We start from the raw sequence: 24,676 nt of genomic DNA on the forward strand, positions 1-24,676 counted from the left end.
GGGGAAAGGAGAAAGGGGCCCCTGCTTGGATGGAGGAAGTGTTGGTACAGGTGCATTTTTCTCCAATTGCCTGTGTTGGTGCCAGGGCGTGAGTGTGCAGGCGCATCGCGTGGGTGCAGTCTGGGACGTGTCTTGCATACTTGTGCTGAGCCGGCTACCTTACCGTGTGCTGCAGTGCACTTGGGCAGAGATGGGCGGGTTGACCTTGACCTTCTCTCTGTGCATGTGCCCAGGCCCCTGTTCACACGTGTTCACAAGTAGCTGGGTCCCTTCGAGCACACTGCCACAATGGGCTCTCACCTTGCCTGTTTCTGACCCCGAGAGGGGAACCCCCTGCAATTTGCCTGTGCCTGGGACCCCTCAGCACATCCCCCAGCCAAGTGGGTAGGGACCCTCACGCCTACCCCCAGAGCTACAGGTCAGGGTGGCAGCTGGTGGGAGAGAAGAAAGGGAAAGAGAGGAGGGGCAGCTTCCCCAACACGTGTGAAGGTTCTTCGTTATATATGCAAATGTCCTCATTAGAGATGCAGAGCGCTTCCCTGAGCTAATGGCTGCTGCAGCCATTTCTGTGTGGAAGTGCTGAGCAGGGGACTACGGCTGGGGGAGAGGAGGAGAGGCAGGACCACTGCCCTCTGGATGAGCAGGGCCAAGGCTCTCATTCCACAAACCTGGTCCTGGGCAGTCCTGGGCAGTCCTGGGAGCGCGGGGGGAGCCTGTGGGAGGGGCAGGCGGAGCAGTATCAGAAAGCACAGCTCTGGCACTTGGCACTGCCTGGTCCCCTACCCCCACCCTGAGCCAGGACTTGCCAGCAGGGTCCTCTGAGGAGGGCGGTAGCCAAAAGCCCCAAAGCCAGGGTCCCTCTAGGTCTGGGAGCAGGTGACCCTGGCTCCTGCTCTAGGACACCAGGTGCCTCCTGCCTCCTCCCTCCTACCAGCGCAGCCTGACTTATGCTCAGCCTGCTTCCTAGGCCTCACTTCTTGCCCCCTGTGCCATTGAACCCTGCAGAAAACAGTCTCCTTGTCGTCTTTTTCTGTCACCCAACCATAGGGAAAGGAGCCTGATTCTAGTCCAGAGCTGCTGCCTCTCAGCCCCATTCATTGCACATCCATTTATAGACTAGCCACTCTTCAGGGCTGTCTTGTGCTTATTCACCTCACTGCCACCAGCGTGGCACCAGAGACAAACACAAACACACAGTCAGCTCACACATGACCCTCATCCCAGGGGCATATGCTGTGTGACTTAGGTGAACTTGCCCTCAGACAACACCCACACCCAGCCTCCGCCGTCCTTGAGCACACGCGTCACCCCACCTTGGGGACAGAGTCCACAGAGACGTCCCATGCCCTACCCCCCACCTCTCCTTTCCTTGCTTCTCCCTCCCCCTCCTGCCCTCCTCGCTGGGCACCCGTTTGCCAGGGTTATTTATAGAAGCAAGCGATAAATTCAGTGTGTTTCTCGGCGCTCAAAGCTATAAATAATGGCACAGATCATTAAACCCCGAGAGCGGGCCCAGCCGCCCCGCAAACAAGATGAAGTGCCAACCACCACGTGAGAGGGAGAGAGGGAGGCATGAGGCAGGGCCCCAGACCCAGGGCCGTGGGCCCCGGGCCGCACCCCTCAGCCTGGTCCCCATGAACTTGGGCCTCCAAGGGGCCTGCCTGTAGGGGCACTCGGGGAGGGGAGAGCGGAGCTGGGGCCTGGGCTTGCAGGCTGGCGAACAGGCTCACCTCCACCTAATTTCCACACCCTCCCTCTCTCCCTCTCTCCCTCTTTCCCATCCTCCTGCCCTCTGCTTCTCTCTCCACTTCCCTCACTGTTCTTTCATCTTCCCAGTGTTTTCTTCTTCTAGTCTCTCCTCTTTCCCACCTCTCCTCTATCCATCCTCCTTCCTCTCTCTTTACCTTCTGCCCCTCACCTCTCCCTCTCCATCCACTTGTTCTCCGCCCCGGCCCTTTCTTCCCCCCATCCCGAATTCCCAGGCCCCGGGAGGGGCCCTGTTCCCACCACAGAGCCCTCAGAGGCAGAAAGTCCCCTGTCAGCAGAACGCTGGAGCTGGCTGCTGATTCAGTGTCTGTAATCTCCCAGGCGGAGGCGGCCATGGCAGGGGGGCAAGGCGGGGGGACGGGGAAGATGGATGAGGAGTAGAAGAACAAAATGGCATGGACACCAGGGACGGGCTCCAGGCTGAGGGAGGTTCTGGGGAGCGGAACCAGAGCCCCGAGCTTCAGACCAACCCCACCACCGCCGGCTGGTCTAGTGGGGCGAAAGAAGTGTTTTCTGGTACGAGAGACGGCACCACGGGAAAGATAAGGCAAACGGACAGGAGCAGAGGGGAGCGGGCAGGGGTGGCCGGGAGGTTTTGCAGAAACCAGAGAAAGAGGGGTCAGAGGAAGCCAGAAAAACAAGGGGCACTGATAGAGGCATTGATAGAGGGTTGACCCCGTCCAGGCCCAGCCAGCCCCAGTTCCAGCGCGGATCCCGGGCAGCCACCGTGTGAAAGGTTTCAGGGTCCTGACCGTGGCTACCACAAGCCTCCCTCCTTCACTTTTAGGAAGTGCCTCTACCCTTTGGGGCTCACCCAACTTGACTCGGACTTACTCTGGGGAGGTCTCCCTCAGCCCCCGCTCTAGGTCACCTACCTCCTAGAGTCTTTCACCCCTTCCCACTGGAAAGTTCTTACCACTTCCTGCTTCAGTTTGAGCCTCCTTCTGGAGGGCAGAACATAAGTCCAATATGTGCCATATGGTGCCCCAGAAAACCAAGCAATGCCTGACTCTTTGAAGCCTAATCAAACCCAGGAATGGTAGTCAGCTCTCTCCTTCCCAAGCGAACAGGCAAATAGACTTCAGATGGGGCAAGAGAGCCAAGATTAGACATCAACCAGAACCTGCAGGTGCTGGGGGTTGGGAGATGCCTCTGAAAGTTAAGGGGGACCCATGAGCCTGAGGATGGCACAGCCTGGCCTTGTGGCCAGGGGTGGATGATAAAGCCTCAGAGCATTGCCTGCCTGCCCCTGTCCTCCGCACCCCATGGCCAAAGCGGCCATCTGCTCCCGCTTGCTCCCCTGTTGGCCGCTTTGATGCAGAACTCCGTTATTTGCCCGGGAATTTATAGTAGGAGCCAGGACAGCAGCTAAATCCCCCAGCCACAGAGGTAAATCAGCTGCTGCGATGGGCCGGAACGCGGGAGCTGTCGGGCTGGGAGGAGGCACAGCAGGGCTGGAGAGGAGAACACTTGTCCCTGGGATGGAGAGGAAAACACTTGTCCCTGCTCCCTGGGGGCGGCAGCCAATAAATCCCCTCAGGCACCGATTAGGGCTGGCGGCCTGACCAGATCTTGAGGGCTGTCAGTGCTGGTGGCAGAGATTACACCACTGCAGGCAGTGCCCACAGAAATAGGCTGCAGCCCAGGCCTGGGCCACAAGGACTTCTCAGAGCAGCTGACTAACAGTGGTTGGGAAACCAAAACCGGGTTTCCCGGGAGCTGAGTGGAGCAGTGTCACCACCTAGGAGGGCAGGTTCTCTAAAGCCCAATTGCCTGGGCTCAAATCCTGGCTCTGCCACTGATTACCTGTGTGAAATGGGCAAGTTACTCACTTCCTTGTGCCTCAGTTTTTCCATCTGTAAAATGGGGCTGATTAAATGAGATGACAGGCATACAGTGCTTGGAGCAGTGCCTGACAGTGTAGTGTTAGTTGTACCGTCACACAGAACAAGCTGTCCAGGGTGGGTTAGATCTGGTCTTGTGCAGAGAAAGGAGATGGGACCAAATGACCTTTGGAAGAATCTGGGGGTGCCAAGATGATGTTTAAAGAAAAGGGGCTCTCTTAACCCCAGGGAGAAAGTGAGAACAGCTTCTCCCAGTGGATTCCTGTAGGTAGGGGCACAGGCTCCTGGGTCACACAGGCTGGCCTTCGAGTTTCGACACCTATTAACTGTGAGAACTTCAGCAAGATATTTCACTTCTCTGTACCTGACTGTCCCCACCTGTAAAATGAGGCTGATAATACCACTCACCTCACAGGGTTATTGAGAGGATTACATGAGATCAGACATAATTGACGTGTTTAGTGGGGCATTGTCCACAGTAAGTGCTCAGTAAATTTTTGTTTTGTTATTACTGTTATTTCATCAAGGGAATGATGGCTACACAGTGGATCCTAAACCCAAGCAGTGAAGCCGACAGGGAGAGAAAGGAGGAGAGGGGGTGAAGGCTGGGGGTGGGGGCAGAGGGGTCAGTAAGGAGAAAAGGAGCCAGACAATGGAAAGGGAAGATAAAAGCAGGCAGGTAAAGATGCGAGACTTGGAGGCGGAAAGAGAGAAGGGAATGGCACAGAGATGAAGGACAAGGAGAGATAGGGGGGAGTTGGAGGGAGAGAGAGGAGAACCCTGGGGGTGGGGGGCTTGTCCAGATCAAGGGGACAAATGGACGGGGCCTCAGAGCAGGAGTCGGGGAAGTGGGAGGGGGAGAAGAGGCCTGTGGGGAGTATTGAGGGGCAAGGGAAGTGAGGAGAGAAGAAAGAAGAAAAGCAATGGGAGTACAGGCCGAGAGACAAAGGAGGAAGAGCAGTATCTGGAGAAACAGCAAGCCGAGCTGGTGCAGCTCATTACACAAACGTGATTCCAGGCACCGCTCAGCTGCCCCCTCCTCGGCTTTCATTTTCAGCTTGGCTTCCCCCTGGCCTCCCTCCTGCATCCTCCTGCCAGCCTCTACCTTCTCAGCACCTCGCCCAGGGGCAGATGTGGCAGCAGAAGGGTGAGGGGCTTGGGCTCTGCTCCCCAGGGTGTGAGGAGGAGAGGAAGGAAACAGTCCCCAAAACAGAACAGAACCTGGGGGTCCTCCCCGCCTTCTGGCAGCTTCCCCCTTCATCAGCATAAATACAAGACAGTGGCCGAAAGAAATGCAAGAATGGAATAATAGTAATAGCAGCTAAAGCATTAGCAGTCTGCAGTTTACAAAGTGTTTTACAAGCCCTGAGTCTCCCAGCACCCCTTGTGATGTAGGCAATATCACCCCCATGTATCACTATCATTATCATCAAGGTTTCTATAATGCTTACAACCTGCTAAGCACTATATTCTCTTACTCCTGACAACTCCATTATCCCCATTTTACAGCTGACAAGCTGGGGCCTAGATCCTATGCCCCTACCCCTTTGCCTCATCTCTGACCTCTCCCGGCTTTGCTCAACCCTCTTTTCTATTCTCTCATCTCCTCTTGTCCTCCCTTGATTCCCCTCTTCCAATCATGCTGCCTCATTAAACTTCAACTTGGCATTTTGTTCACTCTCCAGGCACTTCCCCCCTCACAGTGACCTGCAGGAACTGGTGTGATTACAGATGACTGGCAGCCCCTTCACTGGGAGGGGCCACCTGACAGGGAGGGACAAAAAAGAAATCACATGGCGGTGGAAGTGAACAATGACAATGTCTTCAGAGATGCTGTTTTTTCCCCACATTCTTCTCCAAAAGACCTGAGACGATCTAGCATGTAAGACACATAAAACAGAACCATTAAAACACACATGAAAGGGCTTCCCTGGTGGCGCAGTGGTTAAGAATCCGCCTGCCAGTGCAGGGGACACGGGTTCAAGCCCTGGTCCAGGAAGATCCCACATGCCGCGGAGCAACTAAGCCTGTGTGCCACAACTACTGAGCCTGCGCTCTAGAGCCCGTGAGCCACAACTACTGAAGCCCGCGAGGCACAACAACTGAGCCCATGTGCCACAACGACTGAAGCCTGCGTGCCTAGAGCCCATGCTCCGCAACAAGAGAAGCCACCTCAATGAGAAGCCCGTGCACTGCAATGAAGAGTAGCCCCCACTCGCCACAACTAGAGAAAGTCCGTGCAGCAACAAAGACCCAACGCAGCCAAAAATAAAATAAATAAAATAAAATTTTAAAAACTGTTTTAAAAAAAACACATGAAAGAGTAAGACAAGATCAACAAGTCGGGGTGAGAGAATGTCCCCCAAAAAGGAAACCTAAGGTTGGAGAATTACCACCGAGGAAACAAAAACTTAGCCCTCAGCTCTTGAACACTGAAAATAAATGAAACCAGGGAGTAGCTAAAATCCTCCTCGCCTCCACCGGAATCCCTTCACCTGTTCATTGGTCATGAACTCAGCACCCACTGTGTGCCACAGATCAAAGACGTGATCAACACCAAGGACATGGGCTTTTCACTCTACAAGTTCAAGGAGGTTTTACCTGAGATGCGCTGGGTGCAGTTGGTGTAGAAGAACTGACAGGACTCTGGGCTGAATGAGGTGGAGAGCAGTGAGGACTGCAAAGGTCAGAGGCCGTGGGACGCAGGGAGAGGAAGGGCCCACACACAACGTTGTCCCAGAACTGAGAAACCGAGGCTGGGGTGTGTCAGTGGCAGCCCTTGGTTTCCTGCCCCTGAGCCCTTTCCGGAGCGGCCTATTTGGGATGAGGCCCCTGCCGGCCCGTGAATCCGTCCACCTTGCACACCATGCTGATGACGGCTGCTCCTGGCTGCTTCTGCTTGTTAGCACATCAGCATGGGGATCATCAGGAATGAAAATAAATCAGATGAAAATAATATTCCATGCTCTCCCACAGAAACAAAATCTGCCCTCCGTGTTGGCACAATTTCCAGCCTGCGGGAAAGGTGAGCATAGGTGAGAGTGACAGAGGGCAGGGGCATGCAGGGAGGAAAGACATGGACCCCTGTCAGGGAAAACCCCAGATCTGTGCGGGGGGGGGTACCCTTCCACAATCACAAAGATGCCACCCCTTCCCCAGCAGCCAGCAAAACAGGGCCTACACCCACACGTGTCTGTGGATGACATACATACGTGTTAAACTGAAAAGCTGGTTCTTAGGAAGGCTGACACCTGGCCTGGCCAGCGCTGGAGGTACCTAAGTATATGGCACTGGTGATACGCCCACTCCAATGTCTTAAAATGCTTCGAGGGGTTGTGAATGGCTGGTGTGGCTTAAGACTGAAGCACAGTCCTGGGCAGGTAGGTGGGTCCGAGCATTCACCAGCTCGGAGCACGCACGCTTCACCTGCTCAGCCACCATGGAAAACTGGCCTCCTTTTTCCCCTCCCGCTCCCTTTCCTGAAGCATAGTTTGTCCTCATCAGGGACTCCTGGGTAAAAGAACCTGGAGTTAGGACAGAAGATCATTAAACTTCCCACAGAACAAAATTAGCTCTTTCCCACAGTGGGGGAAAAAAAACACCACCACCCCTAGCTCCTCCCAAACCAGGCACCACTGTCACCTTCAGAGCCTGACCAAGCCTCCAGAGATGAACAAGACAACTCACAGAGCACAGTTCCTCCCTGGTAGGCCAGGTAAACCAAGAGATGGCAAAGCCTTTCCTCCAAGCACCTCTTCCAATACACAGACCTGCCTTCCACGGCTCTCTAATGCATGCAGAATAAACCTGACTTCATGCCACAGCGCTGATTCCTCAGACCAACATTTAAAGCCCTCCTTAATACAGACCCATACTGAGCTCCTACAGTTTCTCCTTCCTCCATCACCTCCCCTCTCCCCAGCTACTGATCCCCATGTGCTTCAAGGACCATGCCCTGAACCATCCTGCTTCCAGCCCATGTTGCCTGGAATGCCCTCTCCACCACTTCCTGGAGCTCCCATAGGCTCATCAAAGCTCTCCCCATCCTCCTCCAGGGCAAATGCAAACCCCACCTTCTTTCACTCATGCAAGCTGTCTCCCTGCCCACTAGACGGGCCTCCTGGCTCTTGTTCACCCGTGTGCCTGGTACTGAGAGGCAGTCTGGGAAATGTTCGTGGAATTGAGTGAAAACTCCAAACCTGTTCCCAGCTGAGCTTTCTTTCCTGGGACTCACAGTGGTCTCAGAAATAAGGAGGCCAATCAGGGACGCAGAGGTGGCAGATGTCTCTAGAGCCCCATTGCCCCAAGTCAGGGTAGGACCCTGGGGAGACGGAGGCTTCTGCGGGAGACGTTACAGGTGCTTCTAGGCTTCCTGAGACCATTGGGATGGGCACTGCTGAGGGGCTCTAGGGGCCGTTAGACCAGCAGTGGAGGGTTTCCTTTCTTCCTCTGGCTCCTCTCTCTGTCACTCTCTCTCAGTCCCTTGCAATCGTCATCATTCTCTCTTTCAATTAGACGGGGGCTTCCTTCTGCCTGAGAGACACCTCCCCTTAGAGCTTTGCTACTCAGAATGTGATCTGAGAACCAGCAGCAACATCATCGCTGAAAATGCGCTAGAAATGCCAACTCTCCGGCCCCAGCCCAGACTGGTCAATCCAATCCTTCAGTTCAGCAAGATTCCCAGGTGGTTTGTGTATACATTAAAGTTTGAAAGAACTCATTTAAAGAACCAGAAAAGCTAGGCCCAGGGCCCAACAGGGAAGCTGAATGCTTCAGCTGTTCATTCATTTATCCTTTCAATAAATATTTAATAAGCACCTACTGGGTGCAAAGTGCGGTGCTAGGCATTGGGGAGGAAATGGTGAATGATTCAGCCCCGGGTGCACAGGCTGGAGGGGGTGAGATCAGTGTTCCCAAGCTGGTTGTCCCAGCTCCGCAGGGTTGGGGGGCTTAGATCAGGAACAGGGGTGCATTCCACTGGAGACTCTCTCAAGACCCTGAGGCTAGTGGGAGGGATCCCTCCCACTTCCCAATACAAAGACAGAGAATCAGTCAGTGAGATGGAAGGGAAAGAGTGAGAGCGAGGGAGAATGCTGAGTGGGAAGAAACGGAGGATGGAAATGAGGAAACGTGAGCCTACAACAGCCTCTCTGAACCACCCCTGCCGGCCACTGCAGAGACACACTCGGTCTTACTTCCCAAGCTCCCTGTTGAGTGCCCCCTCCAGGACGTGCCCCATCCCAACTCCAGGCAGATGGCCTCCCACAACAGGGGTCCTCAGTGGCCCATGAACGAAGGACAGCCCCAGCCCTCCAGCACCCTCCACCCCAGGGGCTGAGAGGGGAGAAGATAGGTCACACCCGGAGGAGAAGTGTCCACGGCAGGGGGACTGTTTGGAAGGGCGTAGGGATAGTAAGAAGCACACAGACTCAGGAGACGGGGTGGGGCTCCAGGTGAAAGGGACTGCGGTGTGGAGAGTGAACTCTAGGGAGGCCCATCAGGGGTCCCTGTGCTCAGCAGTGCAGGCAAGCCGGTGTCTTGGCTAGAATTGTACAAGTGGAGATTGTGAGATGTGGTCAGATCTGGGATCTCCTTGGATGATAAGGCTGATAGAACTTGCATATGGATTCAGTATGAGAAGCGAGGGAAGGAGAGTTAACGAAGATGGGCCTGAGCTACCTGTCAGATTAGGGTAATCCAAGGTGATCTGGGAAGGGCTCCAGAAGAAAGGGTTGGGGCAGGGTTTGGAGGGAAGGAAAGACCTAGGGCATAGAGTGGGGAAGAAGAGAGTCCATGCTGGGAAGTCATAAGGAATGAGAGTGAAGAGATGGGAAAAGAAGGGAACAACTATTCAGGGGTCCTTAGTTCAAGCTTCTCGAGGGCAAGATTGCATCATCTGTTTCCACTGGATCCCTTAGGGTCTTCCATTGATACTCTGCACATGGTGGGTTTAATCAGGTACTCAGTAAACATTTGTTGATTGTTGAGAAGTGACTGAAAAGGCAGGGTAGGGTGGTATAAAGAGCACTCGACTGTGTCTTGGGAGCCCTGACCACCTACTGGCAGAGGGACCTTGGGCAAGTCACTGTCTCTCAGGGTCTCAGATCTTCAGTCCTTTCTCACCCCAATCCTCTTTCCTTGGCTCTAAGACCAGAATGCTGAGCTTCGGGAGCCACTGTAGGTCGTTGAGCAGAGGTGGCATGAGGTGGGCAGTGTGGAGGGGAATGAAGCCAAGACCCAGAGAGTGGGTCGGAACCATCTAGATATGGGTCAACGAGAGTTCACCCACCAGGGTAGCTGGGAATGAAGAAAAATGATCAAGCCAAGAGCCCCACACATGCCATGCTCAAATTTTCCTTGCTGAGATGTCTCAGCATTTTGGGGGAGTTTTTGCAACTCCATAACTTCTAAATATTGAAATGCTTGGACTCAGTCATTGGATGCCCTTTATTTTCTATCTGTTCTCACTCCTTAGGGGATCTCATTCAATGACACTGATGACCCCAAATTTATATCTCCAGCCTGGACTTCACCAGGAAACCCAGACCTGTACATCCCTCTGCCTACCAGACGCCTCCACTTGGTTGCTTAACAGGCATCTCAAACCTAACATGTCCAAACTGACTCCCCCCAGACCAGCTCCTCCTGCAGTATTCCCCAAATCTCCATGGTTCTGGTCACTCAGGCTAAATCCCTTGGTCTCATGCTGATTCCCCTCTTTCTCTCACACCCTCCATCCAGCCCATCAGCAAATCACTGGGCTCTCTGAAAAGTACATCCAGAATTTGACCACTCGTCACCGCCTTCACTGCCACCTCCCTGGTCCAGGCCACCATCATCTCTTACCTGGTACTGCAATGGGCTCCTGCCTGGTCCCCCTCCCCCACCGCCCTTGTTTCCTCAATCGAGTCTCAACAGAACAGTAAGAATTTTCTATACAAACACAAGGCAGATCATGTCAAACCTTCTGCCCTGCTCCAAACCTTCCAGTGACTCTCCATCTTACCCAGAGCTAAAGCTAAAGCCTCACGGGGGTTATTAGTCCCCACGTGATCTGGTTCCCATTACCTCTCAGTCCCACCATTCACTCTCTCCCTTATTCTCTCTGCTCCAGCTGTATCAGCCTCATCACTGTTCTCCAACAGTAGACACGCTCGCATCAGGGCCTTTGCCCTTGCTGTTCTCTTTGTCAGGAATGCTCTTCCCCCAGAAATCTGCATGGGCCCATAGCATCTGGTAAATGGCAGGCTCCATATGCTGGGGGCCTGAGCAGGGAAAAGAAAGGGAATGAGGAGGAAGAGGAGATGATAATGGAGTCTGGTCCCACACAAGAAACAAAATGGTTCATCTTGCTTTCTCTGTCTTCCTCCTTATAGGGAACTTGCTCCACCCTGGTTCCTCAGTAAGCACCCCACTCTCCATCCCACCCTCAGGAGAGCCTCAAGCTCCAATGGCATCACATCCCTCCAGGACTCGTGGACCTCCTGAAAAGGAAACACCTCACTCCCCTGACGCTGAATGGGACAGCCCTCTCTGCTCTGCTCCCCGGGGATGTGGGGAAGAACGGTCTCATCCAATCATTCACGCAGACACACTTATCTCCACCACCGTCCTGCTGGGCCTGAGCCCATCACGTCCATCACCGCTCCCCGCCCTCTTCTTAACCTCTGCTTACTTTCCCTCCTCGGCCCTGCCCTGCTACTCCCAATCATCAGGGCCCCATTAGCACACACTGGAGGCAGGCTGAGGCGTGAAGGCTGGTGTGATGAGGCCAGAACAGCCCGGCCACGGGCCTCCAAGTCGTGGGGGAAGGCCAGTAGACTTGTGGGGCAGGCTTTGGGGGTGGGAGGCTGCAGAGGCCAGAGAGACAAGGAAACAAGCAAAGAGAATCAGAAGCCGTAATGAGATGGTGATCTAGAGGGATGCCGAGAGGGCATCGGCCAAAAAATGGGGGTCACACTCAGAAGCAGAAATGGGGAGAGAAGCAAGAGCCGACAGACGTCAGGAGCTGGAGACAGGGGGTGCGACAGAGAGTCTGACCCCCAGAGACAGACAGACGGACAGAGACAGACCAGAGGAAAGAGACAGAGACGCAGGAGCAAGACCGCTATAGGCGGGGAGGGACGGCGGCAGAGGCTACCCAAAGAGATGGAGAGATGCACGGACAGACCAGAAGGCTGCAAGGAAGGCGAGAGAGAAGAAAGAGCGGAGGCGGGAGTGGCGGGAAGCGGCGGGCGCGGGGCGGGCGCAGCGGAGCGGGCGCGGGAGCCGGGAGCCGGCTCGTAAAAGCCGCGCCGAGCGGGGAAATTGCCGCCAGAATCGCTGAGCTCCACAAAACGCTGCCCACGCGGCCCGCCGCCGCACCCGCTCCAATCTCCAGCCTCATCGCCGCGCGGGCTGGTTATGCATTTAAATGTTATTTAATTGGATTGCGGAGGAGCTGGGGGCCAGAGCGGCCCCCGCCCCCGCCCCGCACACGCCGCGCGCAGGGGCTGCTGCCTCCACCACAAATCTGTTTTCCGAGTCACAGATTGCAGCGCACCCCCTCCCTACCTCCTCCCCCAGCCCGACGGCTCCCCTCCGCGTTTGGGGTCCTTCTTCTGTTCCCCCCTCCCAAACGGAGCCAGAGGACACTCAGAAAGACACAAGTCCCCAGAAGATGCGTGAAAAGGCAGGGGCTACACAAAAAGACTCCAGACGCACAGAGACCCAACGGCAGCAAAAATGGGTCACACTGAATTACACGAGTGTCCATCTGGGAGATTTTTCAAAATGTAGAGACAAAGAAGATCCCCAGGGATCACAAAAGTACACAAATGCATGTAATACACTGGAGACCCGCGCTCTGTAAGGAACACATCACCGTTCCCCTTGGAATGGTTCTTACGAAGTGACACGACCACACAGGGGGGCAAGATCTTGCTAACTCAGTGACTTTCATAGACCTTCCTAAAGCTAGGTAAGGAGTAAAACGCACATTCACTCTCACACTCAGAGCCACCATCACACCCCAATCGCTCCACTGCGGTGCCTTTCCACGGTTGGAAGGCAAACCCTTTCTTCAAAGACTTGTGCCTCTCCCAGTGCACAGCAGAAAGCATCATCGGATGAGGTTCTGAGAGGCAACTGCATCAGTCATCAAGTTTCTTAAAACCGAACAAAGAAACAAAACTGAGCCAAAATCACAACAGGTAGGCTTGAGGGTAAACACCGGGAAGGCCCTCCTCAGAAGACAAAGTTTGAGATCCCAAGGGGTGAGACTGGGCTTCTCCCCTATCAACTGCAATGAGAGACCCATTTCTGCAGCCTGGACCAGGAGTCAGCACCATCAAGGTAGATGGAAGGACAAAATGACCTGCTGAGGCATGTCCCCCACACACTCCCAACCAGTCGACAGGAAATTGCTGGCCTGAAATGATCAGGGTCAAGATGCTTCAATTAATGAAAATGGAAATGGCAACCCAGCTTGGCGCAGGCCACCATGGAGGACTGTTCTGGGCTCTCGGCCACCCCCTCTGTGAGCTGGGCGTAGAGACTGACATCAGGCTGAGATCCTTGAGGAGGAGTTAGGGGCAGAAGAACAGGCAAGAAGATGTGCAGGAAAATTCTATTGCAGTTGTTTTGTTTGTTTTGTTTTTGACAGAATGAGGGCCAAAACAAGGAGAGAGAAAAGAAAAAGGGAGAGAAAGTTTCCCCAAATACATAATTCAACCTTGACTGGTAAGCTTGGGCTGGGGCCAGGCTGGAATAAAGACCTCTGAAGAAGAAAGCAATTCAGCCTCCCCCAAAGCAATTTATTTCTGTATCACCTGATGGTCATAGCTGGGACGTTTATCCATGTGTCTAACCTCAATGTCTTATGCTCCAACTGAAATTATTTCCTTCTTTCGGGCATTAGGAAAAAATAGAAAACAGCTGGCCTACATCTTCCCAAACAGGAATATTTGGAGAATTGAGGCCTAGTCTGGGCTGGGCCACAATCTCTATTCCCTCCCTCCATTCCACTCATCTTCTCTGCCCGGCAATGCCCAGGCTGAGTTTCTGGCCTTTTTTGCTTCAGCACCTGGACACCCCGTGACACACGTATTGCTGTTTTCCATCCCAGAGGTTCACAGAACAAGAGATCAAAAAGGAAGCCCCATTTCCCATCTCCCATAGAGCCACGCCCAACACCTGGTTCCGGCCAATCCTGGCCCCTGAGCGCCCCCCCCCAACCTTGCGGTTGGGGCTGAGAAATTCTTGGGGCAATCTGACACCACTGGATGTTCTCCTTTTCCGAACACCCATGCCATGGAGGTGGCAAGATTGAGCAAGTGATGAGAGAAGAACTTTCCAATCATTGCCCTCTTTCAGTGGCACACAGCCTCCTATCCACACTGAGGGCTAATCCCTTCCTCAGTCAGTGTGCCCAGAGCACTGTGTTTAGAACTTGCTCACAGCATGTTTTCCATTTGATTTATACTATAATTATATGCTTGTATCTCCCAGCACCAGACAGTGAGCAACATGAGGGCAAAGAATCATCTAATTCACCTCTGTCACTCACTACAGTGTCTAGCGTGGGGCATGGCACATAGCAGACATCAGTAAGTGTTTGTCAAACTGGGAAAGGAAAGTCAAGGACCACACAGTGGTCAAACTCAAGACTCAATCTTGGGTCTTCACTGGTGGCTCAGTGGTTGAGAATCCCCCTGCCAGTGCAGGGGACATGGGTTCTAATCCCTAGTCCGGGAAGATCCCACATGCCGCCGAGCAACTAAACCCGTGCGCCACAACTACTGAGCCTGTGCTCTAGAGCCCACGAGCCACAACTACGGAAGCCCACACGCCTAGAGCCCGTGCTCCGCAACAAGAGAAGCCACCGCAATGAGAAGCCCGTGCACCACAAAGAAGAGTAGCCTCCGCTCGCCACAACTAGAGAAAGCCTGCGTGCAGCAATGAAGACCCAACACAGCCATAAATAAATAAATTAATTAATTAATTAATTTAAAAAAAAAGACTCAATCTTGCTTTAGGCCATCCTGTTTCAGTAAGGAAAAAAAACAGGAAGAGCCCCTTTCCTCCCCAACACACTCCATCCTGCAGAGTCTCAGAAGCACTCCCACCCCAAGCACAGTTTGGTTTCTATCAAGTTGAGTGTGTGTAATTGTGTGCGTGTGTGTGCGCATGCATACATGTTGGAGTGGGACCTTGAAGACCCCATCACTCCTCTGAACCAGAATTCGCGTCACCATCACTGGGCAAACACAACAAACTCTGGAGATGCTCATGTTACTGGATGGGTACCCTGGGGTAGATCTCCAAACCCAGATGTGAGCACCCAGATGTGTGCACCCAGATGTGCGCACCCAGATGTGCCTTCGTCCTGGACACCTACTTTGTACCAGGTGTGGGGTTACATACGGGGAAAGGAATATGAGGCCCTCTCCTTGCCTTCAGGGCATCCAGTGCAATCCTGTCTTCACCTTGGCTGCATATCCACAGCACAAAGAGAAAAATAGATGTGAGGCTATACTTCAGACCTCCCTAATCAACATCTCTTAAAGTGGAGCTGGGACACTTGCCTTTTTTAAAACCTCTACAGGTGAATTGATTCACATTATATCCAACAGAACCTTCCAAGAGGATGGAATGTTCTGTATCTGCATCACCCAATCAGTAGCCACTAGCCATGTGTGGCTATTGAGCACTTGAAATATGGCAAGTGACTCAAGAGTTGAATTTTTAATTTTGCTTAATTTTAATTAAACAGTCACATATGGCTAGTGGCCAACAGATCAGACTGCAAAACTCTTGACTATCCCAAATCACTTCAATTTGGCTTTAAAATACTTTTCACAACATTGTGTGTGGGGTGGGGTGGGGTGGGGTGGGGTGGGGTGGGGTGGGGGTGGGGGTTGCCACGCCGTGCGGCTTGCAGGATCTTAGTTCCCTGACAAGGGATCAAACCCCGGCCCGGGGAGTGAAAGCACCTGAGTCCTAACCACTGGTCTGCGGGGGAATTCCCTTCCAATATTGTTTTGTAGTAGCTGACATCACCATTCCCTTTGGCCCAGGAGAAAACAATGAGCTTTCCCTCCTTAAGGACACTCTCATTTGTACTGAAGAAACTGTTCGAAAATGGATTTGGGGGTAGGGGCCAGTCTGGTATTTTAAGGCCTATTAGCCAGCGAAGCCACCACACCAGCCCCCATGACCAGACTGGAGGAAAGGCACGGAGTACCCATTTGTTAGAGGTTGACATTGGTCAGGGAAGAAAAAGCGGTGACATGATTTTAGGTGCCTGTTATGGACTAATTGTGACCCCCCCCCAAATTCCTATTGAAGCCAAGTTAAACGAGGTCATAAGGGTGGGTGGCACCTTAATCCAATACGACTGGTGTCCTTCTAAGAAGAGAGATACCAGGGAGGTGCACACAGAGAAAAGGCCATGGGAGGACACAGCGAGAAGGCAGCCACCTGCACACCCAGGAGAGAGGCCTCAGGGGAAACCAAACCTGCTGACATCTGCATCTTGGACTTCCAGCCTCCAGCACTGTGAGAAAATAAATTGTTCAAGCCCCCCAGTCTGTGGCATTTTGTTATGGAAGCCCTAGCAGACTAACATGGTGCCCTTGGGAAAAAGCAGGCCCAGGACCCTATTCAGCCTCTCCCTGAAAAGATGCACCCCAAGAATTGAGGGCAACAACCCTCTAGAAGCCAGATCCAGCAGTGACTCTGCCACATCTAAGTCTTCAAGTCATCATCTTGGTCACCACTATTCAAGAACCTCTACGCACTGCCCAACCCTACCTCCACGACCTCATGATTCTCACCCCAATGCTAGGCTTTCACCCCAACCAACTCTATCCCCCTGAGACATCTTCCCTACATACTAATCCCCTCCCTTCCCATTCCTGACCCCACTGCACCTACACTGCCTCCTATATGGCTTGCCCCTCCATCCCCCATCTGTTGGGTGTTTTAAGTGCATGTTCTGTGCATCTCACTTCCTTCACTGGACTTCAAATTCTCAAAGATTAGTCTAGCATTCAAGACCTTTCACAAGCTGGCCCCAACTTAGCTATCCACCTTGTTCTCCCAACTGGGCCAAGTCAACATTAATCTACTCGCCAGCCCTTGAACAATGCTCTTCTCTAAGCTCTCCAAAACTTTCCCAGTCTCTAAAGCCACCTGAAATGCCACCTCCTCCAGAAAGCTCTCCCTGACTACCTTAGCTAAATAAGAGAACAATGGCTCCTATCTCTGTGCAATTATTCCAGTGCCCAGTTCTAGTGCTCTAACTGGGGCAATAACTACTTAGAAAGAGAGGAAAGGAGTCTAAGGAACATGGGGGTGCAAAACTGTAATGTAATTCGGATGCCAACCACCCAGAGTTAGCACAGACCCCTCAGGTTTAAGGACAGAGCCCCCAACAAGACTGCCCTCACTGTAGATGCCAACTTCAAGTTTGGAGGTCCCCAGGCCACCTGCACTGCTGACTAACTGGCTACAAATTCAAGGGTTCCCACACCCTCCTCAGGCTCAATAACTTGCTAGAATGACACAGAACTCAGGAAAGCACTCCACTTACAATTACGGTTTTATTATAAAGGATACAAATCAGGACCAGCCAAATGAAGAGACACATAATGCAAGATCTGGCAGGCTCCCAGTTTCCACGTCCTTTCTCCCAGAGTCAGGACACATCACCCTCCTGACACATCCATGTGTTCACCAACCAGGAAGCTCACCAAAGCTTCCATGTCCAGAGTCTTTATTAGGGTTTCATTATGCAGGCATAAGTGATTGAAATCATTGACCACGTGGCTGAGCTCAGCCTCCAGCCCCACCTCCCCTCTCTGGAGGGCAGGCTGATATCACCTGGCTTGAAGCCCCAGCCCTCTAATCACACTGTTGGTCTTTCGGGCATGGTCAGCCCTCCTGAGTCAAATTTCAGCATAACCTCAAGTGTGGTCTGAGGGTCCCACCATGGATGACAAACTCCCAGCACTTGGGAAATTCTGAGGATCTAGAGGCTCCCTCCCAAGAACCAAAAATGGAGGCCACTCAAATTATTTATTATACAATGGGGGGGACATATATTAAAAATCTTATTTATTTTGAGGGCTTCCCTGGTGGCACAGTGGTTGAGAGTCCGCCTGCCGCTGCAGGGGACACGGGTTCGTGCCCCGGTCCGGGAAGATCCCACATGCTGCGGAGCAGCTGGGCCTGTGAGGCATGGCCGCTGAGCCTGCGCGTCCGGAGCCTGTGCTCCGCAACGGGAGAGGCCACAACAGTGAGAGGCCCGCGTACCGCAAAAAAAAAAAAAAAAAAAAAAAATCTTATTCATTTTGAGAGCTGGAGATGACCTGTCCTAGGAGCTAGAGTCCAACCATGTGTTCCTTATTAAGCTGGTCTCTGCCCCCAACTGAATTCACTCTCCCAGCCCTTACTAAAGGGGCAGCCATTCAGCAGACGTAAGAAATGAGTCAGCTGGAGATACCAGGCTCCCATCCACCCATCACAGTGCCCCAAGTAGCAGACAAACCACTGGACAGGCCCCTAACAGAGACCCTGCAGCTTTGGTAAGGCAATTAGAGACTGTTCATACCACCTCCGGCTACCCAAGAGAACCCTTTGCAAACAGGAAGAGGTAAGAAATGGGAAAATATAAACTACCACCTTCTACCCCTGACATGCAGGAGGGAAAAAGAGCCAACACAAAAGGGTTTAGGAGCTTTTAATGCTTAGATGGAAACATCACAGGCTGGGTTTGTCATAAAGTCATTAGTCCATCTCTGGTGGGGCAAGAATCTGCCCATCACTCAGGCTACAGGTGGAGGCCCAGACCCCTACCCCAACCCGGGTCTTTGGGTCAGAGGGGCTTCCTGTGTAGTGTAGTGCAGTGCCTCCCCAACCTGGGGGCAAGAAAGCTAGAAAAGGTGTAATGAGCACCCACGTGCCAGGCAGTACGCAAGGCACTTTTAAGGGTTACCTCAGTTAATCCCCACACCAGCCCCATGAGGCAGGGACCCCATTTTATAGACGAGGATCCTGAGGCTTGGAGAGGTCAAGCAACTTGTCCAAAGTCATAAAGTGCACAAGTCTCAAAGCTGGCACGGAAATCCAGGTCTTCTGGCCATTCCCACGCTGCCACACTGAATTGTCTCTCTCTGATGCAGCCTCAGTCTCCCATCAGAAGCTCACTCTCAGCAGCCACGACCCACGCTTTGTCCTGGTCCCTGTGAGGCAAGGGGTGAGCTGAAGGAAGCCATTCTAGGAGGACGGGTGGGGATCCTGGCAGGATCTTTCCTCTAAAACAGCAAAAATGACCTCGGAAGTCACAGTTCAGGTCACTCTCCGCCGAAGAGAGGCTCCAGGGAAACACTGAGGCGGAGCAGTTTGCAGGTGCTGGCTCTCTGTGGAGCTGGGTACCACAGACCAAAGAAGCAACGCTCAAAGGAAGGTGAGGCGGGCAGGAATCGGGAGGGCAAACAGGAGTAGTGTCCAAACTGCCAGGGAGCCGAGGGGGACCTCGTCGCTCCAGTCCAGGAGGCGCGCGGCCATCTGCTTGCCCCAAAGGACCCAGGGGACCTTGAACACGTCCTGTGCCGGCCGCAGGGGCGCTCACTTCGTTAACAGCGGTAGCAGCCCCAGCTCGTTCAGTCTCTCCTTGGCCACCACCTCCCAGCCCTTGTTGGCCTGAGGGCTGCGAGGGGAGGGGTGCAGGAGCCCCTCCACCTGGACCTCGGGCATCAGGCCGGCCAGAGCTCGCCGCGCCCGCTGCTCGGCCAGGCGGCCCACGCCCACCACCAGCCTCACCCCTAGCAGCTGCACCTGCCGGCACAGGGCCGCGTCACAGGCCCCAAGGAGCTGTTCTCGCTGCTTGGCCGGCAGCTCGGCGGGGGTGAGGTTGCGGCCGCTGGGAGCCAGGAGGAGCAGAGGACACAGGTTGTGGACGAAACAGTGACGGAAGAAGACCTCGGGCTGTCCACAGAGGGTGCGGAAAAAGCCCCAGAACCGGGCACCGCTCACCTCGGACTGAGGGCACGCCAGTCCCAGCACTGGCCGCTTGGGGTGCTCTTGGGGAGGGGTCTGCACAGGCCCCCCAATGCCCAACCAGTCCCGGACTACACTCACTTCCCCAAAGGGTACCTGTGGGGAAGGAGAGACACACCAGGGCTTCAGACTGGAGACCTGACGCCTGGGCTCTGAACCAACCAGCCCCTCTCCACCCTCCAAGAGGATCTAGCTGCGCCCCACTCACCCCCCCGCTCCAACCACCTTCACCCAAGGGCCTGAGACACGGATTCCTGGCCCTCGGTTTGAGCCTGTCCCTCTTTCTCCTATTGTTCACGTGGCTTGCGGTCCAGGAGGATCTATTCGTTTGCCTCTACCCCACGAGCCTTTGGGACCAGGTACAGGAAACGCGTGGGGGATATGTGGTCCCACACAGGGCGTGACGGGTAGCAGGGGGGGACAGAGAGATGGCCCGAGACAGAAAGGCGGCCAGAGCTAGAGGAGGCCCAGGGACAGGGCTGACCACTGCTCTCTGGGCGCCCTCTCGGCCCCAGGCCTCAAGCTGTCGTTTCCATCGATCATCATGGATCACCTTTCAGCCCCCAGTTGGGATCAATAAAAGCGATTGAGCCTCCTGCCCTGAAGCCTCTTCCCCTCCCCCACCTGCCGAGCACCCCCACTGAGGGGCAGTCACTCATCCGGAGGTCTGAGAGGGAAGCAGGCAGGCCCTGGAGTCTGCTCTGTTCCGAAGCTCTCCTCAAGCTAAGAAGCAGAACCCGGGTTGCCGGAAAGTCCTGCATCTCTTCCCTACCCACCCTGGTCAACCAGTCTCCCCACGGACCCCATAAGTCCTGGTCCCTCTCCTGACCCCAAGCACGCTCTAGGGAGAGGGGAGATCCGGCAGGGTAAGGAAAGGATGGGGCTGGCGGAAGGAAGGGCTCTCAGAGGCAATTAGTGGACAGCTCACAGGGGAAGCGGAACTACCATTAATGTGCTTGGTTAACTAGGGGCCGCGAGGCCGGGAGAGTGTCTGAGACCACAGGAGCCAGTGTGTGGGGCGGGGGGGCCCACACACGTCCACAGCCGTGCACAGGCTCCCCACAGCACGCGCGGCCCAGCATCCACCCTGAAGCCTCCCCCTCCACCCAACAGGGGAAGCCGACCTCTTTACCCCAGTCTGGGCCATGCCAAAGGGTCCTGGGTTCATGCCCAAGAAGAGCACTTGCTTGGGCCCCTGGCAGTAGCGGGTCACGTAGCTGCGATGCGGCTCCCACGCATACTCCACAGGATTGTAGATGATGCCCACAGGCTCAGAAAACTGCAGCTGCTTCAGCTCAGCGTTAAGCCGGAGCTCCTCCTCCAAGAAGCCCTCGGCCGAGCTTCGAGGGGAGGGCTGGGGCTCCACCAGGGCACCCCCCTCATGGAGGGGCCCCTGCGGGAAAGCCTGGGGCACAGCCATGCCACTGTCACCTGGAAAAGAGATGGACAGGGGCCCCAACAGCCCCAGTCATAGCGTGGGAGGGTCCAGGCTGGCCAGGGCCCCTACTACCACTTCCTGGGCTCAGAAGAGACTGTCAGTCACCCCCAACCTCCAGGCAAGCCCTCACTCATCTCAGCTCCTGGTAACGAAGGGCCCTTCCTCTTCCGGATTCAAGTATCCTCCCTCTTCATATATTACCTGGTGAGCACAGCCCATAACCACCAATCATCCCCCACTCCAAACCTCCTTTCCATCAGGGACAGGTTTTGAGTCACTGGTTCCTAGGCCATGCCTAGGTTTTCAATAAATATTTACACGGCAAACTTTCAGCACCTAAAACAAGCCCAGCCAGGAGGGGCTGTGTCCTGGAAACCAGCATGCTGAAGGATGGGATGCAGGTGCACAGCCACAGCCCAGAGACTAATTACGGAGCTGATTACAAGAGCTTCCAGGTGGTGAGCAACTGCTCTGTGCCAGGTACCCCTCACTGATGTGCACAGCAACCCCACGAGGTGGGTGTTACTGTTCCCACGTTACAGGTGAGAGAACTGAGGCTTAGCAAGATCAAGCAACTTGCCCAGGGTCATGCACTTAGCAAATAATGAAGCTGGGATTTGAACCCAAACCATCTGACTCAAGGCTGTGCGCATCACCATCCACACCCATCTTACCTTAGACGGTTCCATCGGCCACCCTGCTAATTCTACAACCCCCCAACCCCAGCCCAGCTTCTTGCCCGCGTTCAAGAATCTTCAGTGGTGAGTGAGACGATTACCACACTCACATTAGACTCCTACAAGCTAGGTAACCATGGCCAGAGCCTCAGGTCTCCTCACCCAAATACTAAGAAAAACAATATCCACTTAAAAATATTGATATAAGAAATGGAATGAGATACTGTGTGTAAATGGTGGCCCAGGGAAGGTAAAAGGGGAAGGGAAGAGGATGAGAAAGAGGGAAGGGGGGAAGGAGGAAGAGGGAGCACCCCAGCGAGCTCTGTAACCCACAGAGGCCATTCCTTCCAATCTTCCTTCTAATCACTGCCATGCAAACCCAGTGGTCCAAACTGACCTTTCCATTCACACTTTCAAAACGCCCTTCCTACCTCAACTCCCCAAACCTTACACGTACTATTTCTACAAACCCAATTTTTCACAGACTCCTTCAGTGAAGCAGGACTGTGAGTCCCCTACCCCTCCACACAACCAAATCATACCTCCCCTTCCAGATGCAGCTCAACTATCCCTTTGGTAAAGCCGTCCCTCTTCGGGACGCTGCACCATTTGCTGTACCTTCCCAGCCTCGCCCAACCCAAGTATGGCTGGCGTGAGGCCTGGGAATCTGTATTTTAAACAGGCTTCTTCAAGTGATGCTGATTGTTGGTGACGGCTGAGAACCACTGCACATCACCATGGTTAGTTGCTTCTTCATGAATTCACACCTGGCCTCCCGGGCTAGACTGAGGCAGATCAGAGAGGAGACCCTGTTTAATTTTCCTCCATAGCTCCAAGGTCCTAGCTTTTATTAGGCAGTCAACAAACACCTGCTCAGCTGTATCCACACCATCTTTTCTCAATCCTGTTTAAAACTACCTTCTGGGAGTTCCCTGGTGGCCTAGTGGTTAGAATTCCGGGCTTTCATTGCCAGGGACCAGGTTCAGTCCCTGACTGGGGAACTGAGATCCTGCAAGCTGTGCAACACGGCCAAAATAAATTAAAAAATAAATAAAACTACCTTCTACCAAGAAGCCTTTCCTGATAGACTCCTCTCCACTTCTACATCCTGAGTTCACTCAAGGCTCAACTGCCTGCTTTGCCCTCTGCTTGCTTCTGAGGGCTTGCCAGGCTCTGGCATGTTTCCATCACATCTGGGCCTCCCACAGGGCAGGGACCATGGTTCTTCTCCCTCTCAACCCCTTGCCCAGGTCAAGAGTAACCTCTTCCCCGAGATGGGACCTCAAGGTTGACACAACAGCTTGATCCATCAACCTGTTCTCTGACCTAGCCTAGGGAAAGTGGGAGAGAGAGAAAAAAAAAAAAATCTTAAGTCAACTATACCCCAATATAAAATAAAAATTTAAAAAAAATCAGGGCCAAACTTAGGAAATCCTTCCCTAGACTGATCTCAGAAGTCTTTAACTGATCTGTCTGGGTGGCTACCCATGGCCAATTAAACTCAAACAAAAGCTGAGAAGGGAGCTGCGGAGAACTCAATTGTCTCAGGGGCCCTTGCTTTGCATCTCCCCACACAGTGCCAACATTAGTAGATTGGCTGCTCCAAGTCTGGGACCTCTCTCAGGCCTTAAGTTGAGCCTACCTTTGATCTTTAGGGACCCATGCTGAAGACAGCAAGGCTGGGGGTACACAAAAGAGTGACAAGGTCTTATTTTCAGTGTTCCAGAATTTCAAAGCCTGACCGGATGGCAAGAGCTGCAGGCTATGTGTCAACTGACTCAAATTCTAATTCTGGTTTTATCTCTAAGTTATCTTAAGTCATTTACCTCTCTTCTCTATGAAATAAAAATCACAAATTCCATCCAACCTACCACCAGCTGTTAACTCATTTATACTTTTCAATATTTATGAGTCTCTTACATGATAGGCACTGTGGTAGTCTCCCGGTGGGGAAGAAGTCCAAAATGAATAAAATGTAAGCCAGGTTCATAAATGACTGTGACAAGACAGATAAACAATTGTTATACACTGTGATTCCAGCTTTAATGTCCTGAACAAAACACCATGAAAGCCCACCAAAGGAGAAACTTGGATGTCCTATCTAAAGTCACCCAGGGCCACAGACTTAAGAAAGGCAGATACTTTCTAAATGACAGTGTCATATTACATTAAGTGCGAAGGAAATGGAGGGTGACCCACTGATACGTCTGGCCACCCAGGCTCTCTGACACTAAACCCAGCAAGTGCAGAAGGAATCCAAGACACTATCCACTCCTCTGTCCCTTGGGGGCACTCCAGGAATCCACAGGGACAATCAGCAAATCCTTAAACCAATAATGATAACAATAATAATAATGGAGCATGGACCCAGAAACAACATTTCATCTCTCCTCCTACTTCCGAGGGGGCTGACGGCTAAGCTCCACAAGAAATCTCGACCTCCGCCCGCGGGCTCCGCCCGACGGGAAAGCCTCGTCTCCGCAGGCCCCCCGGGCGGCTCCATGGGCTCGGCTCTCCCTGCGCCGGGCGAGCCCCTGACGGAGCGAGGGGCCCCGAAACACAGACATCCCGACTCCCCGCCTGCCACCCACGGGGAGCCCAGGGAGCTCCCAGCCCGCCCCCAGCGCCCCAAGTTGCCAGACTCCCACTTCCTTACCTCGTCCAGCGCCCCATCCGGTTTCCGGTTCCTTTTCCCCGCCCCTGGGCGCGGAGGGTTGTGGGAATTGTAGTCTACTTTGTTTAGGGAAGGCGATTGGCGTAGCTGCGGCCACTTCCGCCGGAAATACTCAATTTCCCGGAAGGTGTGCTAAATTAGCCCTAAGTGACGCTGGGGATTGTAGTTTATTCTTTACAGCGGGGCTAAATCCTGAAGACTTGAGAAGTGAGAAGCCAAGCTCTGTAAGGATCTT

The 24,676-nt window shown here is 53.6% G+C and overlaps 1 protein-coding gene across 1 annotated transcript; it reads right to left on the minus strand.

Moving 5' to 3' along the window:
- Nucleotides 1-18,317: 18,317 nt before the first annotated feature.
- Nucleotides 18,318-23,757, minus strand: SMUG1 (single-strand-selective monofunctional uracil-DNA glycosylase 1; the record flags this gene model as incomplete). Its single annotated transcript, XM_079716009.1, has 3 exons — nt 18,318-19,748; nt 20,785-21,083; nt 23,688-23,757. 3 exons carry the CDS (start codon nt 23,755-23,757, stop codon nt 19,221-19,223), a joined length of 897 nt encoding a protein of 298 aa, XP_079572135.1. The 3' UTR covers nt 18,318-19,220.
- Nucleotides 23,758-24,676: the final 919 nt, after the last annotated feature.

Source organism: Hyperoodon ampullatus (genome assembly GCF_949752795.1).
Source record: "Hyperoodon ampullatus genome assembly, chromosome: 11".
Taxonomy (NCBI): domain Eukaryota; kingdom Metazoa; phylum Chordata; class Mammalia; order Artiodactyla; family Ziphiidae; genus Hyperoodon; species Hyperoodon ampullatus.